Raw genomic sequence first — 26,796 nt, 5'->3', positions numbered from 1 at the left:
TGTTCTGTCGGACAAAACAAATGTGCCATTTTCGTGTTCTGACCGTTCCAAATTTTTGACCTGTTCCACAATTAAAACTGCCCCTGTTCCAGTGTTCTCATATATCAAAGTTTATCCGACTAGACACCCTTAAGCTATTAATAAATTTTTAGCTTGCTATTAATCAACTTTTTTTTCATACGCGGGATCCAGACCTATGGTAGCATAATATCATATTATGATGCTGCAATAAATTTATTTTAAAGATTCGTCTTTATCAATCCTACCTAATGTTTCTAGTTTCTTTTCCATTGTCACTGCAACATTTTTACGTTTTGTTACCATTACGTAGACAAAGCAAACACAATCTGAAGCACGATTACATTACAGAACGGAAGTGATTAATAGGCTGTACTACACACAATACAAGAATTTTTAAATAGTCACGTCTTTTTTAAACAATGCTAAGACAGTTTGACATAAATAAAGAAAAAGGAATACAGACAGGTGTCTGTTCTTTCCGATAAGCTGAGACGGTCGCTCTGGCTGCCGCCGTGTGCATGAATCATTTTTACTATTGTACTTATGTGTTCAAATTACACAAATACACATTATCTCTGAAATATTATTTGGCCTACATACATTTTTATTTGATAAAATTGTTAAATTGTTTATTTGTTAAATTTTTGTCTGATGAAAATCGGTCCGGGTTAGCCGGACTTCCGGGTTATCGGGGGCCGACTTATCGGGGTTCCATTGTACAAGGTTTCTTCCCATGTAGTAATCTGACGCACTCGAGTAACTGCAAAAATCCCCGCTTGGGTTCCCCTACCTGTGATCGTTGAACAAATTAGCTGTGTACATTTTCCAAGTATTCAGTATATCATAAAGTTCCATTATTAGTTCATCTTGGTCATCATGTATACCAGTGACGTGTTTTTTGTTGAAGATATCCTTAATTTTCCTGTAGAGGTTGAAGCTGTCGCGGAGTTTATATAGGTTTTCAGCCTCGGTTCAAAGCGTAAGTACTCATCCAGATCTCCTCCAGCGCTATAATTTTTTTACGAATTTGGCTGTGTGTATATTTCGGTAATACCCTATTTGGGTACCTGCCCGCAGCAAGTAAAAACAAGAAAAAATAATTTAAAACCTAATATTTACTATAAATAATATGGCATTTATTAATAAAAATAAAATTTACAATTTTTCAATTATATACATATATACAAAATAACTACAATGGTCCCTAATATGATACAGCTAATATAAAAATCACTATTATCATTGTTCGTTGTAATTATGTAGATACATGTTATTACTATACGATGGAGGCATGGGATGATGCACTACCTGAGCTTCGTAATGTGAAATTTGAACTGGAGGTACACTGGACACTGACTGGAGTTTGAACTGTGGTTCTGGTTCAGACTTTAACTCTGTTTCTTCTTTAGATGATTCCTTTTCGCCCTTCTTGGTTGTAGGAGAAGTACCATTTTTATGTGTCTTTACGTGCTTAGTTAAATGGTCTGATCGCATAAACCGTTTGGAACAAATAGAACAAGCGAATCTTTTCTCACCGGTATGTGTTCGCAAATGTCTTTGAAGTTCGTCTGATCGTGTAAACCTTTTACCACAAAACAACCAATTGCACACAAAAGGCCGTTCTCCTGTATGCCATCTTAAATGTGCTTGAAGGTGTGACGTTTTTCCGTATACTTTATCACAGCCGGGGTAATGGCAAATATGAACCTTCTTAGCACTGGGTTTCTTAAGTCCATTTTCTTCGTTTATACAATTAGGACACTGACACTTGATACACCGCCTGGCCTTGGAGGAAAATCCTATCTCGGGTTTCACCATCATCTTGGACGTGAATGGCATATAATTAGTCTGCGGCGGCCACTGGTACTGCTGATTAATACTTTGATGATTCGGTTGATACCCACTGGTTGCAATATCGCCGTGTGGAGGAGAATGTTGGAACCAATATTGGTTGCTGTAAGCATGAGTATAACTTGGCTGGTAATGCGGAGAATACTCCAATGGAGATCGAGAGGGTTCCATAGGGATTTGAGAAACGTAGCCATCGCTGCTGCATGATGTTGTGGAGGCAGGAGAAAGCTGCGTGTGTGGGTAAGTTTGGTGGGTGTATATTCGATTACAGGTAGCTGCCAGAAGATTAAGTGGATTTATCTGCAACAAAAAAAAAGAATTAAAATATTTACATATTATTAAAGGTATATTATAGGTTAATAGTTCACAGAGAACAACAAGGGTTGACAAGGCCGAGAAGATCATGCAGCAACGCTATATTTATAATGAGGTAAGTGCAAGAGAAATCATTAAAATACGACAAACTGTCATATTTACGTTTCGTGGACCTCTAGAAGGCATTTGACAGGTATAAATTAAAGGACTTTATGAAATTACTGTACGCAAAGAAGATACCTCTAGGAATAATAAAAACCATCAAAAATATTTACCAGAACAACACAATGAAAATAAAAGTGGAAGAAGAACTAACTGCCTAATTGAAGCTGCCAATGGGATAAGACCATTAGATTCCCTGAGTCCTCTATTGCTTAACATGATCGTGGATGAAATTATAAAAAAGTAAGCACTAAAAGGAATACCAAATAGGAGAAAAACAACTTTAAATGATCTGCTATGCAAACAATGCAATACTAATCTCTAAAAGTGGACATGATTTGCTACACCAATTTAATAAAACCTCCAGAAAATTTAACATTTTATTTCTCCAAAAAAGACAAAGTGCATAGTGATAACAGCAAATCTACTAATATGTAAATTTTAGAGCTAGATGGACAGAGTGGAACAAGTGGTTAAGTTTAAATATCTAGACATTGCACTATTAGACGAAGCATCGCAGCACTAAAAAGCCCAAAACCTAGGAATTTTGTGCAGTAAGATTAATCGTCATGCAACTTTTTGCATTCAATTCGAGAGAGTGTCAGGCAATTTTGTAAACTAAATTGATCTCCGGTAAAAAATGTTGTGCATGAGAAAATGCATTTTCAAAGTGAATCTCGAAGAGGTGGAAAATGAAAAATTTTGAAATATTGACGGAAATGAGTTCAATTTTTATTTTGGGAGGTCAGTAAATACAAATTTCATGACGGCGATGGTCTCCAAGGTACCTGGTGCCCAGGGTGGAGCTCGTCGCCTGGGACGATCGAATAATTCGCGAAATGAAGATTGGATCGAAAAACTGAAAAATGCGCGTTTAATATTTTTTAAAAATCTATCAAATGACACTAAACACGACCTCCCACTCCATCCCCAGGAGGTGGGGTGGGGGTAACTTTAAAATCTTAAACGAAAACGCCCATTTGTTATTACAGATTTGGATTGCTTACGTAAAAATAAGCAACTTTTATTCGAGAAAATTTTTCGAATTGTGGATAGATGGCGCTATAATCGGAAAAACGATTTATCGTGATACCATAGGTAAATTATAGAAACGGTCTAATATCTCGAGAAATGCACTTCCAAATAAAAGACTAAAAAATACGTATTTAATATTTTTCAAGAACCTGTCGAATAACATCAAACACGACTCTCCACTCCAACACCTGGAGGTGGGGTGGGGGTTAACTTTAAAATCTTAAATCGGAATACGCATGTTTTATTGCAGATTTGGATTCCTCATAAAAAAATAAGTAATATTTATTCATAACATTTTTTAGAATTGTTAATAGATGGCGCTAATAAATAGTGTTTTTCCGATTATAGCGCCATCTAACCATAATTCTAAAAAATGTCTCAAATAAAAGTTACTTATTTTTAAGTAAGGAATCCAAATCTGCAATAAAAAATGGGGGCTCCTATTTATGATTTTAAAGTTACACCTTATTCCACCTCCAGGGGTGGAGTGGAGGGTCGTGTTTTATGTTATTCGATAGGTTCTTAAAAAATATAAGACGTATTTTTTGGTTTTTTATTTGGAAGTGTATTTCTCGAGTAATTAGACCGTTTCTATAATTTACCTATGGTAGCACGAAAAAATCGTTTTTCCCATTATATTGCCATCTATCCACAATTCTAAAAAATGTCTCGAATAAGAGTTGCTTACTTTTACGTAAGAAATCCAAACCTGCAATAACAAATGGGGTTTCTATTTAAGGTTTTAAAGTTACCCCCACCCCACCTCCAAGGGATGGAGTGGGGTGGTCGTGTTTAATGTCATTCGATAGATTTTTGAAAAATATTAAACACTTATTTTTCAATTTTTCGATCCAATCTTCATTTCGCGAATTATTCGATCGTCCCACTAATTATTCGGTCGTCCCAGGCGACGAGTTCCACCCTGGGCACCAGGTATTCTTTGCGTCAAGATATAAGAAATTTGGCCTGGCGCTGGTGGGATGTCCCTACCGATTTAGTATCATAATAACAAACAACAAACCCTCCAGGAGCGGATTCGCTAAAATTAAGGGGAAAGGAACAAATGCAAAATTTTGACGCCTGTCAAAATTTTCAATGTGTTTTAAATGTAATCATTTTTTTCGAATCCTGAGAAAACTAATATGTAAGTATTTTTGAAAAATTTAAACGCAGAATGAAAAATTACTTTATTACCGAGGGCCGAAAGTCCCTTGGAATGAATTAAAAGTTTCTTTTGAATGAGATATTTGAAATTAAAAATCACACTAAATTTTCTCTTAGTTTTTCACCCCTGTAACTAATTAAAATAAACATTATAGAAGTTTTCAGGGACTTTCGGCCCTCGGTAATAACGTAACGGCTTAAAGCCGAAAGTTCGTACCCATCCCCTTAACAAAAAAAAATCAAGTCTTCAAGTAGATATAATATTTTAATGGGGTTGGAATAATAAATATAAATTTAAATATCATATCATTATATTTATTACGTATTTATATCTATGTAGTTATAGGTATATTATTATGTACAATAAAATAAGAGAAATGAACAAATTAAAGAAATTAAGGAAATTAATGATAATAACAATAAAAGATTAAAAGAGTGGTAGCCAAAATTAGAATTAAAAAGATAACATAATAAAAAATAACATAGAAAATAACATAGAAAAATAAAATTTGAAGTTTAAGACGGAAAAAAATAAATACAAATTACAACTCTATGTCACTATCGCTGTCATCTTCGCTAGAATCGTTATCTAATGTTATAATTATTGGTTTAATATGTGAGGTTAATGTTCTGTAATGATCTTGCGTTTTTATAACATGTGAAACACAATTTTGCCACAGTGTTGGGGAAATCTTTTTTATTTCTTCTACAACATGCGACACCAATTCGCGACTAAATTTGGGACAGCAGTTGTTTCGCCGTAAACTTTCCTTAAGTTGGCTCCAGATTAATTCAATGGGGTTGAAGACACAGTAGTAAGGAGGCAATCGCAATACATTATGACCATCACGTTTGGCTAATTCGTCTATAACAAATTGTTTCTCAAACACTTTTGTGTGAAGAACTTCCAACATTTCTTTTTTTGTATATGTTTCTTCAAAGTACAAATCATTGTCATACAAAAAATCAGATATTTGTTTTTTTGTCGAACCTACACCGGGGATTTTTCTAATTTGTTCGCTGTGATACGTTGCGTCATCCATTACAATTACACTTTTTGGAGGCAAATTTGGCAACACCTTCTTTTCAAACCATTCCTTAAACAAGCTACTCGTCATATTTTCATGGTAGTCCAGCTTTGAATCTTTAATGTTTTTTGTCGATAGTAAAAAACTTTCCCCTCCAGGCCAGCCATTTTTGGATCCAATGTTCAGAATAATTATTCGCTGGCCTCTATTAATTGGATAATTGGGTGCACATTTAATAGAATCGTCTGTCCAACCTTTTTGAGCAGTATCGTGGGTATCGAACCATGTTTCATCTAGATAAAATATCGGTCTTCCTTCATCTCTAAATTTAAATATAGTATCCAAGTATTCATTTCTCCATTTAATTAGACGAGGAGAATCCATTATTGATGATCGCTTATTAATTTTCTTGTATCGAAAACCAATGTGATTCAAAAATCTTGATAAAGTTGAAGGCGAATACGTAATGGAATAGTCTTTAACAAGTTGATCGTAGATCATAACTAAGCGTTGGAACTAGGTTATTTGAATAGAAATTGTAAATTGCTCTTCTAATTACCTCAGCATCTTTTTCATTTACTGCTTTATGTGTAGAAAAGTCACTCCGCTTTTTACGAGGTTGAATTCTATTCGTAACAATTTTCCACACTGTTGTATATGGCATCCTTGTCATTCGAGATGTTGTCTTGATGAGGAATTTACCGTCTTCTGCATTTGGATTATCTTCTTTCACAGTTTGATAAACATTCCTAATAATTTCTTTGGCATTATCAGATAAATGTACACGTGTTTTACACTTCACCGACTAGCACTAGCTTCACCGACTTCAGACATTTTACTTGAATACTCGCGATCTAACCTTCCATCTAAATGCAAGAAAATAACTGCCTGAATGTGCAAATGTCAAACTTAAATATGTTTGCCCCCCTTTCATAATGTTCCATAATGTATGTTTTCTGGATAAATAAATGATACTTAATTTTACCTAAATACCTATAAGCACGAGAATTATGTGTAAAGCTATAGAATAATAATTAGAGGTATATCTTATCTTTAACTAATGCTCTTTCTAATGATTCTTTAATTTTTTTATTTAAAGATAGAAATCTGCATTATCTGAAGTCCATTTTGTTTAAAGTGAAAACGATATAAAACACATTATAATCTAACTCCATAAAATTCACGTAATGAGCGCATTTGACATAAAAATTGTTTATGATCGTTTGTAATTGATTCCAAGCAAGTTAATTTCAGATGACTAAACGAATTCGTCTACAGTAAACAAAATTTTTAATACATTGTCTAGAAATTTTAATTTTAATAATTTATTGGCATTGATAGGTAACGAGTCAGTTCTGTAAATAATATAAAGTACGGCCCTAGTAGCTGTTCCAAAACTATTGCCACCCGTCGCAAAGACAATTGAGGGATTAGTAACGTCAACTATTTATTATGATACTAAATCGGTAGGGACATCCCACCAGCGTCAGGTCAAATTTCTTATATCTTGACGAAAAGAATACCTCGGAGACCATCGCCGTCATGAAATTCGTGTTCAATGACCTCCTAAACACCCAAGTATAAAAATTGAACTCATTTTCGTCAATATTTCCAGAGTCCTAAATTTTTTATTTTCCATCTCTTCGAAATGCACTTTAAAAATGCTTTTTCTCATGCACAAATTTTTTTGCCGTAGATCAATTTAGTTTACAAAATTGCCTGACACTCTCACGAATCGAATGCAAAAAGTTGCATGACGATTCATCTTACTGCACAAAATTCCTAGGTTTAATGCTTCGTTGCCTCGTCTATATCTAGTTCCGGAAAGCTGGAAACAGAATGGGAAGATCAAGTTAATAGAGCTAACAGAGCCGCAGATTGTATGAATACAACAATATAGAGGAATAAAAATAACGGGAAAGGCATAATTTACAATACATTCATCAGGCCAATAATGGTATATGCGGCAGAAACACGACCTAACACAGACAGGACAAAAAGAATGCTAGAAACAGCAGAGATAAAAGCCCTTCGAAAAATCGATGGTAAGACACTATGGGACAGAGCTAGAAGTACAGATAGACATACGACGGACATGCAAGGTGGACAACATTAATAATTGGGTGAAAAAGAGAAGAGTAGAATGGAATGTCCAAATAAGGCGAATGCCAACAAATATTGTAAAGACGGCGAAGGACGGTTTTCCAATACGAAGATGATCAGTGGGAAGACCACGAAAACGAGAGGAGAGAAAACTGGAGGCACATTGAAAAAACAGAGTCATGTTTATACAAAAAGAAGAAGAAGAGAAAAAAGACGAAGAGTTTAAACACATATTTAATGAGCTGATGTTATTTTACCTTATAAAATATTGTTTTTGGAAATACAGATTAAAATGAATGAAAAATGAAATGAGTAAATTCAGATTACCTACACTAAAAATTTCATGACAATTTTAAAGAATGAATTAAACAAAAACGTTGTAAGTACAAGTATAATAGATAGAATAAAAGATATACCCATTTAATATTTAAAGGACTATAGTTGAAATAATCAATTTTTCACAAGAAAAATATCAGAATAGATCTATTCAACACTTTTATACTAGGTAAAACATAAAGAAGTTTTTTGAAAATACAGTGTATGTTTTTCTAATACATCCTATACAGTATACACTATTATTAATATCATAATATAAATTATTATATTCCAAAACCAAATTCCATCTTAAAACGTTATATCACCAATAGAAAATAAGCGAAGTAGTGCATCTGGCGAATCCGCCAAAGTATAGAAAAACTCATTTCAGAAATATAGCATATAGAAAGAAATGGCGAAAAAAGTCGATTTTTAAATTTAGTTTTACTTTAATTTTGCATAATGACAACTGTGATGACGTCATCCTATTTTTTAATAGAAAACCTACATTTTTCTGTCAAAATTAAATAGACAATGAACTCTAAGAACGTCAATATGTAGGTATCACTCACGGTTCTTAGACATTACTATGGTTGCCTAGATCGACTAACCAATGAACATTAAGGGTGCGATTACGTCACTAGAGTGTACTGTGATTTGAATCGTAATATGATTTTTTTTTTAATCCTGAGAAAACTAAGTATTTTAGAAAAATTTAAACGCAGGATGAAATATTACATTATTACCGAGGGTGGAAAGCCCCTTAGAATAAACAAGCAGTTTCTATTGAATGAAATATTTGAAATTAAATATCACACTTCTCTTTTATTTTCAGCCCTATAACTTATTAAAATAAAGATTATAGAAGTTTTCAGGGACTTTCGGCTCTCGGTAATAATGTAGTCTTTCATTCTGAGTTTAAATTTTTCAAAAATATTTATTAGTTTTCTCAGGATTAGAAAAAAATGAATACAATTTTGAGAATTTTGACATGCGTCAAAATTTTTCATTAACTCAATGTAAAATTCTTAACTGTTGAATTCCAGTTTCCCTAATTATTTTACATCAAAAGACATTAGAAACTATTTGTAGAGGATTGAAATCTGTATTGAAAACAACTGTTAAAGTTGGTCTACGAATTAGACATACCTATTCCAAAATTTTGTAAAAGTGTAATACATTTCAGTTTTTCAGCCCAAAATTAGGCCGCACACAATAATGTTCACATTTTTGAACTGTCAATATTTTTATTTTATCATTTATTGTTTAAAAACAATACAGATGATAAGATACCCTCAGTTGCGGAGAAAGTAATAATAAAGATTTTATATTCAGTGAATGGTGTGAGCACTGTCAGTTAAATAGTAACGTGTGGCCTAACTTTTACACGCACACCTATTGTGGCAAATGTATCATATTTTTCAAAATTTTGGAATGCATTTAAATCGTAGACCAATTTTAACTTTTGATTTTAATACAGATTTCAATTCTCTACAAGTATTCTTTCATGACTTTTGATGTAAAATAATTAGGAAAGCAGGAATTCAACAATTTAGAATTTTACATTGAGTTTCCTATGGCCCGTTTTACGATTCACCACCCGGTATAAGATAAAATGTGTATTATTTGTCATATTATTTAACAATAACACAAATAATACACATATATACACAATAACACACATTCAATGATCGAAAATCATTTAAAAATACGGGATTGTGTACTCTTGTGACGTAAAGTCAAAAATATAAGTCTCCCCACCACCGTCGGTCAAGGCAACCGTATAAAGTCTAATAACCGTGGGTATCACTAATGCCCTAAAGCAGCGGTTCTCAATATGTGGTACATGTAGTTACCACTGGTGGTACATATCATTATTTGCGGTGGTACACAAAACGCAAAAACAGCCAAAATCAACACCACTATTATAGTTAATTAGATTACTTAGCTACATAAGTATTTCAGTTAGGTGGTACCAAAAATAACAAAAAGAATTTTCTGATACATGACTCAAAAACATTGTGAACCACTGCCCTAAAGTTAGTAGTGTGTGATATACAAGGCGTTAAAAATCAAATAATTAGTTCAACAGTTTCAAAAAAGTATGTTTAATTTTTAACAGCATAAACAAAAATGTAATTACACAGCTTCTTGAAACTAATTGTTTATTAAAGATCTTATACACCTAGATTTGGCCAACTCCGAAAAATAGCGTAACGCGGAGCAGTTCTGGTCGGTTGTCTATCTATCTCTCTCTACCGGCGCTTAAGTTTCTCTCTCTAGCATATGATGGCTGCCGCCTCTGTGTCACTGTCGTTCCGTTACTCCCACCTCTTGGTAGATACGCTCACACTCGCACGACAGACAAAGATAGCCAGACCACCGTACTTGATATCGACGTTACACCCCCATGCATTGAGTTGCATATCCCTAGCAAGTCTATTTTCTTTACATGTCTCTGTTTGAAACTGATGCTAGAACAAACTTATTGGTTTACATTAAAACAAACAAATGGGTGTCATGGTGATGTCATCAAAGTTGTTATAGTAGGGGAGGAAAGAACGCTAAATGTGCAGTCACTCGAGCGCTTTGGGGACCTATTGGGTTGTGAAGAGTAGGTTCTAAAACCAAAAAAAGTTAAGTAAAGTTTTCCATTTTAGTGGGGACTTTCTATTTTTAATTTAATTTTCCATTTCCAACAATCGTTTTTTTCGATTATAGCGTGATCTATCCATAATTCGAAAAAAATTTTCAAATAAAAGTTACTTATTTTTACGTAAAGAATCCGAATCTGCAATAAAAATGGGGGCTCCTATTTAAAATTTTTAAGTAACCCCCCACCCCACCTCCGTGGGGGTCGTGTTTGGTGCCATTCGATAGATTTTTCAAACATATTGAATAAGTGTATTTTTCAGTTTTTCGATCTGATGTTCATTTCGCGAAATATCGCGGAATTCGTATTTAAAATTTTAAATAAACCCCCCACCCCTCTCCGTGGGCAGTCGCGTTTGATATCGTTCGATAGATTTTTGACAAATATTGAGCACGTATTTGTAGTTCTTAGATCTATCGTTCATTTCGCGAAATATTTGCTTTTTTCTTGTGAAACTTTGTGACTCACCCATCTCCTTACCCCAAATCGTTAGATTACTGCCCAAATCGTCAGATTTTTGAAATATACACTGTTTTGCATGTACTTAACTTCTTCTTCTTCAGGTTCCTTCCTCTATCGGAGGTTGGAAATCATCATCGCTATCTTAATTTTATTGGCCGCACTTCCGAACCACTCTCTCAAATTTCTTAGCCAGAGTATTTTGCGTAGTCCTGGGTTTCTCCTCCCTTGCATAATTAACCTAAGTAATACGTACTTCTCGCCCCTCATTATATGACCCAGATATTGAATCTTTCTAATTTTAACAGTTTTTATGATTTCACATTCTTTCTTCATTCTTTGTAACACCTCTATATTAGTTACTTTTTCAGTCCACGATATTATGTGGATTCTCCTGTAGCACCACATCTCAAAGGAGTTTAATTTTTTGATTTCAGACTGTTTTATTGTCCACGCTTCCATGCCGTATTGTAAAGTAGAAAAACGTAACAACGTAGCATTCTTGGGCGGATCTCTAGATTAAGGTTACGGTTGCAAAGTAAGTTCTTCAATTTTATCAACGTGTTTCTTGCCATTTCTATTCTAGATCTGATTTCTTTTGTTTGATCTCCATCTTCGGTTAGCCATGTTCCTAAATATTTATATGTTGTTACTCTTTCGATCGTTGTATTATTGATGATCAGGTTATCTACATTTTGTGGTTTTTTTGAGAATATCATTGATTTCGTTTTCTTGAGATTCATTTGCAGTCCGTACCTTTCACATGCATTGTATACATGTTGAATTATGTACTGTAGATCTTCCATGTCACTTGCAAATATGACCGTATCGTCCGCATATGCATATCTAATAGTATTAATGTGATTTCCGTTGACCAAAATACCTTCCACAATATCCAATAAAGCTTCTTGAAATATCACTTCACTGTAGACGTTGAATAAGAGTGGTGAAAGTATGCACCCTTGTCGAACTCCTCTAAGTATACTTACTTCCTCTGTCAGTTCTCCTTCGACTCTTACTCTTGCTTTCTGATTTTGATACAGATTCGATATAATTTATAGATCTCTACTATCTATGTTTTTGGTATTAAGAATACTTAAAAGCTTTTCATGATGAACTCTGTCAAAAGCTTTTTAAAATTTATAAAGCAAATATGTCCTGATTCACTGTACTTAACTTACCTTATCTTAATCTGAGGATTTCGAGTTTTTCTAAGGATATATTTTTTTCGGCCCCCCCTTAACGAACTCCCCTGTGTTTAGAGCCAATATATGGTAGAGGTACATCTACAGGGTACCAGCGTTCTCCCCATATGATAATCTGACGCGCTCGAGTTACTGCAAAAATCCCCGCTTGGGCTCCACTACCATTATTATCTATCTCGGCATTTCTATCCAATATTCCGCATTTTTTAAATGGGGGTAGGTCCTTTTTTAAACGATCTCAGTACCTATATTTATCCAATAGGTATCTATATGATTATTTGAAAGTTCGGAAATCTTTTTTTGATTAAACTAAGATTAAATTTCCATTATATATCATAACAGAATAACTACAGAAAAATAAGACAATAACGTAAACTTCTCCAACGATAGCAAAGCAAATCGTCTTTCGGATTTGCCCTACATAGTGTTTCACTACAATTATCAGTAACTTTATCAGTAGTGTAATCTGGAAGCAGTATCTAATGTACCCAACATCAGCAAGACTAATTTAATCACAGACAATCAAAATTTACTGTCAAAAATTATGGTCCGAGAGCTGTTAGACATTTTTGAGTAGGTATTTTAGGCAATCTGAAAATGTTTCAGATGACTCTTCCACGATAGCCTAATACAAAAATGCCGGTCTGGCTGAAGGGTAGCGGTTATTTTCCCCAAAAATCCACCCAAAGTTTAAAAAGGGTAAAAATTGTTATTACAAAAAATATCATTGACGTGACTTTAAAGTGAATTTAAATATAAAGAAAATAAACAGGTCAGGCAATTTGCCAAAGATTTTAACTCTGCAAGATGCTTGCATGGGCGCCCAGGATTATTTTCAGGGGGTGCATCTGAACTTCAGGAGATTGCATCTGAATCTGTACATACTATTAACCAGTATACAATATTCAATTATACATGCATAGCTATGTACTTTCTTTCCTGACAGGGGGGTGAAATTGTTATTTTGCCAGGGTATTTTTTAATATTCAAAATAAATATTCGAAAAAGGACAGTAAAAAGATAAATTTATTATTCTAAATATAAAGGTTTAAAAGTATAAAAATATATCCGAATCTTGTACTTCTTCTTCAAACTCTTCATCTGACCTAAAATACTCATTTTCTTCAGACTCCCTTCGACACTCGGATTTCTCTATAGGATCTATAAATAGTTATATGTGTTTATTGAATTAATTCAATTTTCTTCTTCTTCGTATGCTTCGTTTCAGGACACTGGCGATCATCACGGCCCGTTTTGTTCTGTCTGCAGCGGTTCTGAGGAGATTTATTGTTGTTTTAACACTCTATTACTTTAAATTTTTCAACCAGGATATGCATCGTTTTCCCGGTTCTCTTATTTCTTGCACTTTTCCTTATATAACCAATCACATCACGTTTCGTATTTTTTAGTATGTGACCAAAGCAGCTCATTTTTCTTCTTTCATAGTGCTGAGTATTTCTTTTGCCTTTTTCATCTTTCTTAATGTTTCCGTGTTTGTTACGTGTTGTGTCCATGATATGTTTTACATTCTTCGATAACACCACATCTCAAAAAAACGCCAGTCTTTTTTCAGTTGCGTCCGTGATTGTCCAGGCTAAGACTCCGTATAAAAGGACAGAGAATACGTAATGGTAGGGGAGCAAAGTATGCTAAATGTGCAGTCACTCGAGCGCTTTGGGGACCTATTGGGTTGTGATTATTAAGTCCTAAAACCAAAAAAAGTTAAGTAAAATTTTCCATTTTAGCGGGCGCTTGCCATTTTTTAATTTAATTTTCCATTTCCATTAATCGTTTTTTCCGAATATAGCGCCATCTATCCATAATTCGAAAAAATGTTTCGAATAAAAGTTGCTTATTTTTATGCAGAGAATTCAAATCTGCAATAAAAAATGGGGGCTCCCATTTAATATTTTAAAGTAACCCCCCACCCCACCTCCGTGGTGGGTCGCGTTTGATACCATTCGATATATTTTTCAAAAATATTAAATAAGTGTATTTTGCAGTTTTTCGATCTGATGTTTATTTTGCTAAATATCGCGGGATTTGTATTTAAAATTTTAAATTTACCCCCCACCCCTCTCTGTGAGGTGTCGTGTTTGGTATCTATCGATAGATCTTTAAAAAATATTGAACGTGTAGTTTTTAGTTTTTCGATCTGACGTTCATTTCGCGAAATATTCGCCTTTTTCTTGTGAAACTTTGTGACTCACCAATTCCCTTACGCCCCGCTCAAATCGTCAGATTTTTTAAATATACACTGTTTTGCATGTACTTAACTTACCTTATCTTAATCTGACAATTTCGAGTATTTTTAAGTATAGATTTTTTTTTTCGGGCCCCCCTAAACGAACTCCCCTGTGTTAAGAGCCAATATATGGCAGAGGTACATCTGCAGGGTACCACGTTTCTCCCCATATGATAATCTGACGCGCTCGAGTAACTGCAAAAATCCCCGCTTGGGCTCCCCTACTATAATAATTCAATTGATTATTTATTAATTAATTAATTCTAAACACATACATATTACAACTATTTACAGATCACATAGAAGAGGAATCTGAGTCTCGAGGGGAGTCTGGCGAAGAAGAAGAAAATGAATATTAAGAAATACAAGATTCGGACACAGAATTAATTTAGTTTATATTCTATACTTTTCTGCCTATATATTTATAATAATAAATTTATTTTTTTCTGTCATATTTGCAAAAGAGTATATATAGTACGTCTTATTTTGCTTTAATTAATAAAAGGTTATTTAGAAATCTTAAATATATAATAATTACTCTAACATTTTGAGGCAGTGGCGGATCCAGAAATTTTGTTTGGGGGGGTCATGGGTCTTGAGGGTGATTTAATTACCTATCTCTGATGCAAGGTCACTTAGTCTTACCAACCCTAGGATACGTGGGTATACAATTATGGGGGGGGGGGTCATGACCCCCGTGACATCCCCCCTGGATCCGCCAGTGTTTTGAGGCACAACACCATTAGTATCGCCAGGTCACGTGATTTTGCTCGGGCGAACGGACTCGCTCCGATAAGGGACGCAAACAGCTATCGATATACGCTCTTTCTCACACTGCTGCTTACCTATAGCGCGTTTTATTCACATGCACGCGTAATTTAGAATAGTTATTTTTAATATTAAAAAATACCCTGTCAAAATACCAATTGCACCCCCCTGTCCGAAAATAAAGTACATAGCTATGCATGGATTGTTGTATATTTTATACTGGTTAATAGTATGTACAGATTCAGATGCAATCTTCTGAAGTTCAGATGCACCCCCTGAAAATAATACTGGGGCGCCTATGCAAGCATCTTGCAGAGTTAAAGTTTCTCGCAAATCGCATGGCCTGTTTATTTTTTTATATCTTAATATTTAAATTTACTTTAGTCATGTCAATGATATTTTTTGAAATAACAATAATTTTTACCCTTTTTTTAAATTTGGGGGGATTTTTGGGGAAAATAACCGCTACCTTCCAGCCAAACCAGCATTTTTGTATTAGACTATCATGGAAGAGTTACCTGAAAAATTTTCAGGTTGCCTAAAATACCTACTCAAAAATGTCTAACAACTCTCATGCTATTACAATGTAATAGCACGACAAAACAATGAAAAATGGATCCGAAGTATTGGTAATGGATTTTGGGAAGAGCTATGACCTTGAAAATGTCTTAAAGAATAAAGAATATATCGAAATATTTCTTTTCTTACTCAGACTTTTTAAAGTCTTTTACATCTTAAAATATTAAGCAAATATGGTAGCTGCTTCAAAGTTTACACCGATGCCTCCAAAAACCAAGACGGAACTGGCGCAGCAATCTACTCGTCAGATTACACAGCAGCTTATAAGTTACCTTCATATAAAACAACGTTCTCCGCTGAACTGTTTGCTATTCTAAAAGCATTGGCTCTGATAGTTAACAAAAATAATAAGAGAAACATCATTATCACAGACTCTCTCAGCTCAATATTGGCATTAAAACAACTCTATTCTGATCATCCACTACTACTTTTCATTAAAAAGGAACTGAAATTGCAGAAAATATGAATATTAAAGTTAATTTTATTTGGGTACCATCTCATACTGGAATCGAAGGTAACGAGGTTGTGGACAAAATAGCAAAGAATGCACCTAATAACCCAAACGCAGAAGAGAACATGAAAACCCTACACACCGACCTGAAAGCATATTTCAAAGTAAATACTTTTAAAATATGGCAGGATACATGGAGGGACTCATCAACCAAGCTATACGAAGTTGACATTAACCACAATCAAATTCCACAATTCAAAAACAGAAGAGAGCAAGTAATCTTCACTCGTCTCCGGATTGGCCATACTCGATTAACCCATGACTACATACTCCAACGTGCCGATCAACCTGTGTGTGATTTGTGTAGAAGTGTCATTACCGTAAAGCATTGTTTATTGCAGTGTCCGAAGTATAAAGTGCAACGAAAAAAGTAATACCACCAACATTAAATAATGCACTCGGAAAAGACAGTGACACAAAAAGCATCTTCACATTCCTCAAAGACTGTAACCTCTTACCAAAAATATAGTATTTTACTTTACTTTGTATAGATTTAGAGCTTTTTATAATTTCTTATTGTTATGTTTAAAATCTATTTTTAAGTTATAATTTTGTAACACAATCCATACACGCTAATAACCCTGCGTGGTTGATGCGTAATGTAAGGAAAAGAAAAAAAAAGTCTTTTACAATATTTTAGAATCGAAAATATTTAGTTATATGTATTATTAAGGTGGTATGACACAATGTTAAAATTTATATAGTTTTTAGGTACAGTTACCGTCACTATTTCAAAACCAATCTTCAACTTAGGGGTATGTACGTGAACTGTAGACTTTCTATTTTAATAGTATCTAGTTAAAATTTCCAAAGAAAGCAGTATATTTTTTATAACTGTACTTAAAGGAGTCCATGTTATAACTTACTTAGTAACTTGCTATAAAAATTCGTTTTGCATAATAATTTTTGAACTTGGGTGGAAAATAACTACCAGAAACGATTAACTATGCAAAAAGCTTTATTTTAAACAAAATTTCATTGTCCATACTGCCATAATTTTTAAATTAACTGTACCTAAAAGTAAAAATTTTAGTTAAAAGCTGCAATCTGGGGATTTTGTTGAAATTACAGCAATAAGTTGGCATTTTTCTAGTGATAAATTAGTTCCGCTGTCACTTCATAGATGAGAAGATGAGTTCACGTGTCATTTAGTAGATGGCAGCAGTGATGTATTAAATGGAGACAGATGCGCGTTTGCCGGATTTTAAGAAAATCTACAAACAATTGAAAACGAGTTTTGTAACCATGGAAATACGATGAATCACGCGGTTTTGTTTAGAAAAGTGGCCCCACCCCCTCCCAGTACGCATTTTGACCTTGTTTGACTTTCACTTTCAATCATGATTGTATAACGTCACAGTGTCTTAACAATACAAATATACATTTTTTATGCTTGAAACCGTGACGTTATACGAATGGTTGAAAGTTAAACGAGGTTCAAAATGACTCAAAGTGTTTACTGGGGGATTATACTAGTTTTGACATAATACATAAATAACATAAGTAAGCTCTAGTATGTTAGGTGGGGCGGATCTAAAAACAATTTCAGTTTTATTAACTTTCTGGCAAATTTAATTTTTATAGGGCCGCAATAAATAATGCATTGTTCGGATACAATTAGCGTCTCTTTGTAAAGACGATGACGTCGACATTTTTACACACATTACACATGCCAATGGCCATTAGTATTTGTTGAGGCATTATCCTAATAAAAAAATTGTAGACAAAACAATATTGTATAATCATTGATTAATTTATGTCAAATATTTCCGTAAGTGAAAAAAAATATTGAAATTTACTGGAGTAATAATTAGATAAACCGATATGCAGACGATACAGTTGTGGTTGCTAGCAGTATCGACAGGCCTGTCATACCCGGGTACCTACAAAGAGCGAGTGAAAAAAGAGATTTTAACCATCAACATAAATAAAACAAAAATGGACACTGGTGAGCAAAACTCAAAAACCTGCCAGACAATTGAAAATAAAAAACCAATTCAACACGTAGAAGTATATGTATACCTTGGAACAGTCGTCAACTAGAAATGGGATCAAACAACCGAAATACGATGTAGAATTGAAAAGGCCAGAGCTACATTTAACATGAGAAATATATTCAATCATTGCGACATATCTGTCCCACTAAAAATACGGCTGCTAAAATGCTATGTATTTCCAGTCTTGTTGTATGGAGCAGAGACCTGGACAATAACGGAAACATTATCGAAAAGGCTAGAGGTATTCGAAATGTGGGTGTACCGACTTATCCTCAAAATGTCCTGGACGACTCACACTACCAACGTAGAGGTATTGCGCTGAGGAGAAAACAAAAATGAGAAATCTGTTTCACAATAGAAACGGAAACCTGAATACCTCGATCATATTATGAGACATGATAAATATCGTATACTGCCACTGACAATACAGAGTAAAATAGAGAGCAAATGTGGACCCAGAAGAAGAAGACACTCATGGCTTCAAAACTACGCCAATGGTTTGGACTAACGTGCCAATGTCCGCAACGGACGAGGCACATGAAGAAGAAGAAGAAGAATTTAAAATGAGATATTCTTCTTCTCACGGTGCTTATTCGTTCCGAATGTTGGCGATCAGCATGGCTATCCTAACTTTGCATGCTGCTATTCGGAATAGTCTGTTTGTCGATGTAGGTATTGAACCAGTTTCTCAGATATATTCTTCTTCTCCCTGGTCCTCTCTTCCCAATACCTTGCCCTGAAGAATGAGTAGCGGCAATCTCTATTCATTCCTCATAACATGGCCAAGATATTCTACTTTGCGCTCTTTGATAATAATGTGTGTTAATAATCTCGCATTCCTTGCCCATTCTACGTAAGACCTCAACATTAGTCACACGACCCATCCACGAAATTCTTAAAATGCGACTGTAATACCACATCTTGAATGCCTTGAGTTTTCTTAAAGAAGTTTCGGAAAGAGTCCAGGCTTCTACTCAGTATAATAATCTAGAAAATACATAGGATCTGATAATAGAAATTTTGTTAACAAGTGGTAAATGTGACTCCTGAAACGAGACTTCATCATTATGAACGCTGATCTCGCTTTTCCTATGCGCTGTTTTATTTCACTAGAGTGGTCTCATTGACTGTTTATGTAGGTACCAAGGTATGTGTAGCTGTCCACTCTGCCAATTGGTTGTTGGTTAACCAAAAGCCGTATATGTAATATATTTCGCTCTTAATGACTACCATTACTTTCTTTTTTTTTCGTATTGAAATTCCATGTTCACTACTTATGTCTTATATGCGCGACATTATTCTTTGCAAATCATCTAGGCTATCTGCAAAAACTACTGCGTCGTCGGCATATCTAATGTTGTTTAGATCTATCATCTAATCCAGTTTCCTCCAAGATAATTTATGAGTATGTGCAGCTTATCATGTTGTACTCTATCAAATGCCTTTTTGTAGTCGATAAAACAAATATATAGCACTTAGACAGTCAATAGAGCCTCTCGGGTGCCTAAGGGCAAGGCATTGCGGAATCAAATCTTTGTCCGTGATACTTGTTCTTCGCATTTTTTATATAGGTATTCTGCAGTATATTACTTTTAAAAATGTTTTAAGTAAGTGGTTCATTAGGCTAATTATTATTCTGCCTCGCATGTTGAAATGAGAAATGAAATGAAAATGTTAAATTTTCCGAGGAAAAAACTGTCCCTGTTGAAAAAACATTCAATATGAAAAAAGTTATTGTAGTGACCCTGTTTTTCAATTGACTTACGTATTTTACATTTATTAAAAATACTAATTTTATACTCGATCTTCATTCTGAGAATTAGCATAATTCTTTTTTGGTCATTTAGATAGGCACTTAGGCCGATGCCACATTATGCGTTTTGACCGGATGCGTTTCCGCCGCATCCGGTGAAAACGCATAGTGTGACAGATCGGTCCGGTTGCGTTGGAAACGGATGCGTTTTGAGTCATCGGTACGCGCTTACAAACTGCACCCGACTAAACGCATAGTGTGACAGGTCGGTCCGGTTGCGTTGGAAACGGATGCGTTTTCACTGCATCCGGTCAAAACGCATAATGTGGCATCGGCCTTACTTGTATTTCAAATAATTGCAAATTTCTTTAGTTTGAAATAAATCCTTTTGAGCAGGTAAAGAATTACGAATTGCCGTATAATACAATATTAAATAATAAACTATATCCAAATGAATGAACGTTTAGTATCTATTAATGAGAATTTCCCTAGGCAGGTAAAGAAAGGATTAACAACTGTCGTCTGTAAATACAAAGTACGATTAAGATCGAGATGTGCCGAGCCTAAGTTGCAATACATGGCATCAATGCGGTGTCGTTCAGAGAACTAAATTTAATAATAAAATATATGTACGTGCTGCCATCTATTCAAAGAACTGTTAAACGTTAGTTTAAAAATTGGCCACCTATTTTGACCATAGCGTACTAATACCCCCTTAAGGTATTGGATTTTGCCAAGGGCTATGAATTAAGCCGATTTAGTACGTAGTTTATGTTTATGTGAAATTTTCAAGGTCTTAGCTCTTCCCAAAATCCATTACCATAATGTTATCATATCTTCTTCCTTCTTGTGTTTTACTCAGTACATATTGGGATATAATATACCTACCTCCCCCATCTCTGCTTTGCGGTGTGTGCATGTTTATTTTAATCGGACTTAGTGCACACCTACATTGGATCCGATTTTCTCCGATCAGATCAGATCAGACCAGATCCGATCCGATCCGACAGGCGGTGCCTACATTGGATCCGTCTTTCTCCGATCAGATCAGATCCGATCAGACCGGTTTTCCGGCGAGGGTGCCTACATTGGTTCAGTAATCTTCCGACCACCGACCACCGACAATGAGTTCCGATGAAGATGTGTTAAGGAGATGATGAATTTAATATATTTAAACATGTTAGCTTGCAACCCCCAACTTGCAACCAGTTTGAAACCAGTTTGAAACCGGTTTGCAACCAGTTTGCAACCAGTTTGCAACCATTTTGCAACCATTTTGCAACCAACTTGCAACCAATTTGCAACCAACTTGCAACCAACTTGCAACTAAAATTGCAACTCAACTTGCAACCAATCGGAATGAAACCAAACACTTCTCGATGAGAATAGGAGAAGCTACTCCCAACGTCGGCCGATATCGGATCTGATCTGATCTGATCGGATCGGAGAAAAACGGATCCAATGTAGGCACTCCCATTTAAGTGCACACCTACATTGGATCCGATTTTCTCCGATCAGATCAGATCAGATCAGATCCGATCCGATCCGACAGGCGGTGCCTACATTGGATCCGTCTTTCTCCGATTAGATCAGATCCGATCAGACCGGTTTTCCGGCGAGGGTGCCTACATTGGTTCAGTAATCTTCCGACCACCGACCACCGACAATGAGTTCCGATGAAGATGTGTTGAGATGATGAATAATTGAATATATTTAAACATGTTAGCTTGCAACCCCCAACTTGCAACCAGTTTGCAACCAGTTTGAAACCAGTTTGAAACCAGTTTGAAACCAGTTTGAAACCAGTTTGCAACCAGTTTGCAACCAGTTTGCAACCAGTTTGCAACCAACTTGCAACCAACTTGCAACTAAAATTGCAACTCAACTTGCAACCAATCGGAATGAAACCAAACACTTCTCGATGAGAATAGGAGAAGCTACTCCCGACGTCGGCCGATATCGGATCTGATCGGATCGGAGAAAAACGGATCCAATGTAGGCACTCCCATTTAATACTATGGGTTTATTTTTTATTCCGACGTCGGCCGACGTCGGATCTGATCTGATCTGATCGGATCGGAGAAAAACGGATCCAATGTAGGCACCCCCATTTAATACTATGGGTTTATTTTCTATTCCGACGTCGGCCGACGTCGGATCTGATCTGATCGGAGAAAATCGGATCCAATGTAGGTGCGGCCTTAGTTTCAATGAACAGGAACGACAGCAGCTAACTATACATGTCACAAAAATATTTACATATTAGTGCACACCTACATTGGATCCGATTTTCTCCGATCAGATCAGATCAGATCAGATCCGATCCGATCCGACAGGCGGTGCCTACATTGGATCCGTCTTTCTCCGATCAGATCAGATCCGATCAGACCGGTTTTCCGGCGAGGGTGCCTACATTGGTTCAGTAATCTTCCGACCACCGACCACCGACAATGAGTTCCGATGAAGATGTGTTAAGGAGATGATGAATTGAGTATATTTAAACATGTTAGCTTGCAACCCCCAACTTGCAACCAGTTTGCAACCAGTTTGAAACCAGTTTGCAACCAGTTTGAAACCAGTATGCAACCAGTTTGCAACCAACTTGCAACCAGTTTGCAACCAACTTGCAACCAATTTGCAACCAATTTGCAACCAACTTGCAACCAACTTGCAACTAAAATTGCAACTCGACTTGCAACCAATCGGAATGAAACCAAACACTTCTCGATGAGAATAGGAGAAGCTACTCCCGACGTCGGCCGATATCGGATCTGATCTGATCTGATCGGATCGGAGAAAAACGGATCCAATGTAGGCACTCCCATTTAAAACTATGGGTTTATTTTTTATTCCGACGTCGGCCGACGTCGGATCTGATCTGATCTGATCGGATCGGAGAAAAACGGATCCAATGTAGGCACCCCCATTTAATACTATGGGTTTATTTTCTATTCCGACGTCGGCCGACGTCGGATCTGATCTGATCGGAGAAAATCGGATCCAATGTAGGTGCGGCCTTCTTAAGAATAATATCTACTTTGTAATCTGAGATTATTGATTTATGTGTATCTATAAAAGTGATAAGTGAGAAAGGATGTATTTTATAATTGACTACTACTTTTATAATTTCTCCTGGCACTCACGTCAGCAGTGTTATGCCACAAATCAAATTTTTAATTACAAAATTATAGTTAGTAGGTGAGTGTATCGATATATATCACATATAAATCACTTAAAGCTAGGTATATGCGATAATACCTACCAAGAAGTGAAAGGAAATTTCTAATTTTAATATTGTAATTTTACAATGAGAGAAAATAATCAAAAAGAAAAATATGGCTTTCAGAAGGACGAGAGGTGTTGGGAAAATCAGTTAAACTTCAAACAATATTTTGTAAAACATCTAACAACACAGAGCTAGTAGGTACATTAAGCGGATAAATAAACGAAAAATCACATTCGATCCAGGTTTCAAGATCTCCAAAATAATAGATATGCAATTAAAAACATAAATTTCAGTTCGTACAAATCTACAATTTCCCCTTCTGTAGCTCAGTTGTAAGAGAGCCTACCTTTGGATTCAGGGGTCGTGAGTTCGAATCTCAGCTGGGTAGGAAATTTACCATTTATTAAAAATCTTTTTCTTCTTCCTTCTTGTATATAGGCGTTAAAAAGCCTGTTTCTTCTTCAATATTGAGCCTCCTAAATTGTTTAAATTATCGCACCATCTTTTTCCTGGTCTGCCAATACTTCTTCGTCCATTTGGTGACATGTCGTGCTATTCGTACTATCCTTATCCTCTGCCATTCTACTAATATGTTCGTTCCACTCCTGTTTCCGTTGTTCCATGATATTCTTATATTTTCGCTTCTCTCCCTATTCAACGAACTTTTCCCTGATATTTGTCGAAGTATTTTCATCTCTGTCGATTCTGGTAGTCGTCTCGTTTAGATGTGTCAGGTCTTGTCTCCGCCTATTTATTTATTAAAAATAATAAATGAAAATAGTTTCTATCCTTGTGGGATCGGTACTCACCGAAAGGACAGCAAACGTTTGTATGCGATTAGCGTCTCTTTGTAAAGACAATGAAGTCGACCTTCCAAAGTAATAAGACATTTTCTCAACAGACACACTACACTGGGTATCTGCAAAATCAACTGTATAAATAAACCATGCCATAGTTGTCGAGGCATTAAGCTAAATAAAAAAATCTACAATTTTATATACTTAATATACAAATTAATTTGTCCAAAACGGAAGTGGTATTTATATGGGCAAAAAACATGCCGGTATAATAGTTTCCATGACATGAGAATAATTAAATTACTGATTGACTATTTGAAAAAATAAACATTGTCATTTAAACGAAACCAATATAGATATAACGAACTAATAGATCACGGTAAAAAATAACAAATAAAAACACACACGCACACATTCCCTCAAACCATAGATTAATGCACAAAACAAAAAGGAATTAGCAAAAGATCAAACAAAAAAAAACCATAATCTGAATCTATACCTTGTTTCCTGTGACATCACAATATGTCATCACTATGTCAAAATAAACATATTTTCAGCTAAAATTGTGGTAAGATCCCAGTAAAAATAGTAATAATTACACTTTTATAAAAAAGAACTTTTTTATAATAAAACCTTTTTATTATTTATACGAAAGAATATAAAATAATTTAACGATAAACGATAAAATGCTTAAAATTATTCCAAAAATTACACTCTAATAAAAATAGTTATTTATGAAACAGTTCGTGAAGTATGCTTTTTGCGAACGCACGCGATTTTTAGAGCACGAGCCACAACGGAGCGAATGCTATACATCGCGTAAGTTCGCAAAAAGTACTTCACGCACAGTTTCATACAATATTTTATCTACGATAAACAAATATAAAAACTGTAACTCTTCGTCATTGGAATTAATTTCTATTCTACAATTTTTAGAACTTTGACATTTAAAAATCCTAACTACTTTCAAACCACAAAACTGTCAAAAATTTTGTTGTAAGTCATTGCTCATATTGTCATCACCATAACAACGCGAAAGTTAAGGATATTTGATTATATGAAAGTGTGCCAAAAACCCATTGAAAGTGTGCGAAAAAGTAAATCACATTTAAAATACATTGTTACTTCACGCACACTTTAAACTCTTCTTCTTCTTCAAGTCCGTCTCCTATCGGAGGTTGGAAATCATCACAGCTATTCTTATTTTACTGGCGGCTGCCCTAAATAGGTCGATGAAACTGCAGCCGAACCATTCCCTCAGATTTCTTAACCAAGATATTCTGCGCCTACCGATACTTCTCTTACCCCTGATTTTACCCTGAATGATCAGTCTCAGCAGCGAGTATTTGTCACCTCTCATAACATGGCCAAAGTATTCAAGCTTTCTTCTTTTAACAGTAAGTACAACTTCACATCCTTTTCCGATCCGACGTAAAATTTCGGCATTCGTCACGTGGTCCACCCAAGATACACGTAGCATTCTACGGTAACACCACATCTCAAAAGCTTCAATGTTTTTAATGCTGCCCATCTTGATGGTCCATGACTCAACTCCGTATAATAAAGTGGAGAAGATATAACACCGCAGCATACGCACTCTCAGATCAAGATTTATGTCACGACTACAGAGAAATATTTTCATCTTGTTAAATGCTGATCTAGCTATTTCTATTCTTGCTCTTATTTCTTTTGTTTGATCGCCTGTATGATCCAGGCAAGCTCCAAGGTATTTATAGGAGGATACCCTTTCTATAACCGTGTTATTGACAACCAAATCATTCCTGGCGTGTGGATCTTTTGTTATTACCATCCATTTAGTTTTTCTGAGGTTTAATGTAAGTCCGTAGCTGTTGCAGTAGTGGTTAGTGCGTTCCATCAGTCGTTGCAGATCTGTAAGATTGTCTGCTAATATCACTGTGTCGTCAGCGTATCTCAAATTATTGATTGTATTTCCGTTGATCACTACACCACAACTAACGTCCGACAGAGCTTCTTTAAATATGACTTCGCTATAAAAATTAAACAAAAGAGGAGACAGAATACACCCCTGTCTTACTCCTCTACATATTTTGATCTCCTCAGTCATTTCATCATCTACCTTGACTCTTGCTGTTTGATTCCAATACAAATTAGTTATTATTCTAATATCTTTTTCATCAATGTTCTTTTCGACTAGAAGTTGTCTCAGTCGGTCGTGTCGGACTCTATCGAAGGCCTTCTCAAAGTCTATAAAGCAGGCGTATACATCCTGATTGATATCCAAACACCGTTGAAATAGTACGCCCACACCAAAGAGCGCTTCCCTCGTACCAAGGCCGTTCCTGAAGCCCATTTGTGTTTCACTTATATCTTCTTCAAGTTTGCGGAAAATTCTATTATGAATGATTTTTAGAAAAACTTTAAGCATATGACTCATCAAGGCAATCGTTCTGTAATCCGAGCACTCTTTTACATTTGATTTTTTAGGTATTAAAATGAATGTGGACCTTAACCAGTCTTGTGGTATTATTCCAGTATCATATATGTTGTTAAATAACTCGAGTATCATGTTCATCACTTCTCCATCAATAAGTTTTAATACTTCAACCGGTATTTCATCAGGCCCTGGT

General features: G+C 35.3%; 1 protein-coding gene across 1 annotated transcript in view; it reads right to left on the bottom strand.

Moving 5' to 3' along the window:
* Nucleotides 1-1,135: 1,135 nt before the first annotated feature.
* LOC126881528 (transcription factor Sp7-like) overlaps nt 1,136-26,796 on the bottom strand; it is a 30,633-nt gene continuing 4,972 nt past the window's right edge. Inside the window, exon 2 of the mRNA XM_050645844.1 lies at nt 1,136-2,172. Coding sequence (XP_050501801.1) covers nt 1,261-2,172 — 912 coding nt within the window. The 3' untranslated portion in view covers nt 1,136-1,260. The remainder of the gene's footprint in view (nt 2,173-26,796) is intronic.

Source organism: Diabrotica virgifera, chromosome 3, assembly GCF_917563875.1.
Source record: "Diabrotica virgifera virgifera chromosome 3, PGI_DIABVI_V3a".
Classification (NCBI taxonomy): domain Eukaryota; kingdom Metazoa; phylum Arthropoda; class Insecta; order Coleoptera; family Chrysomelidae; genus Diabrotica; species Diabrotica virgifera.
This window is presented reverse-complemented; position numbering and strand designations above follow the sequence as displayed.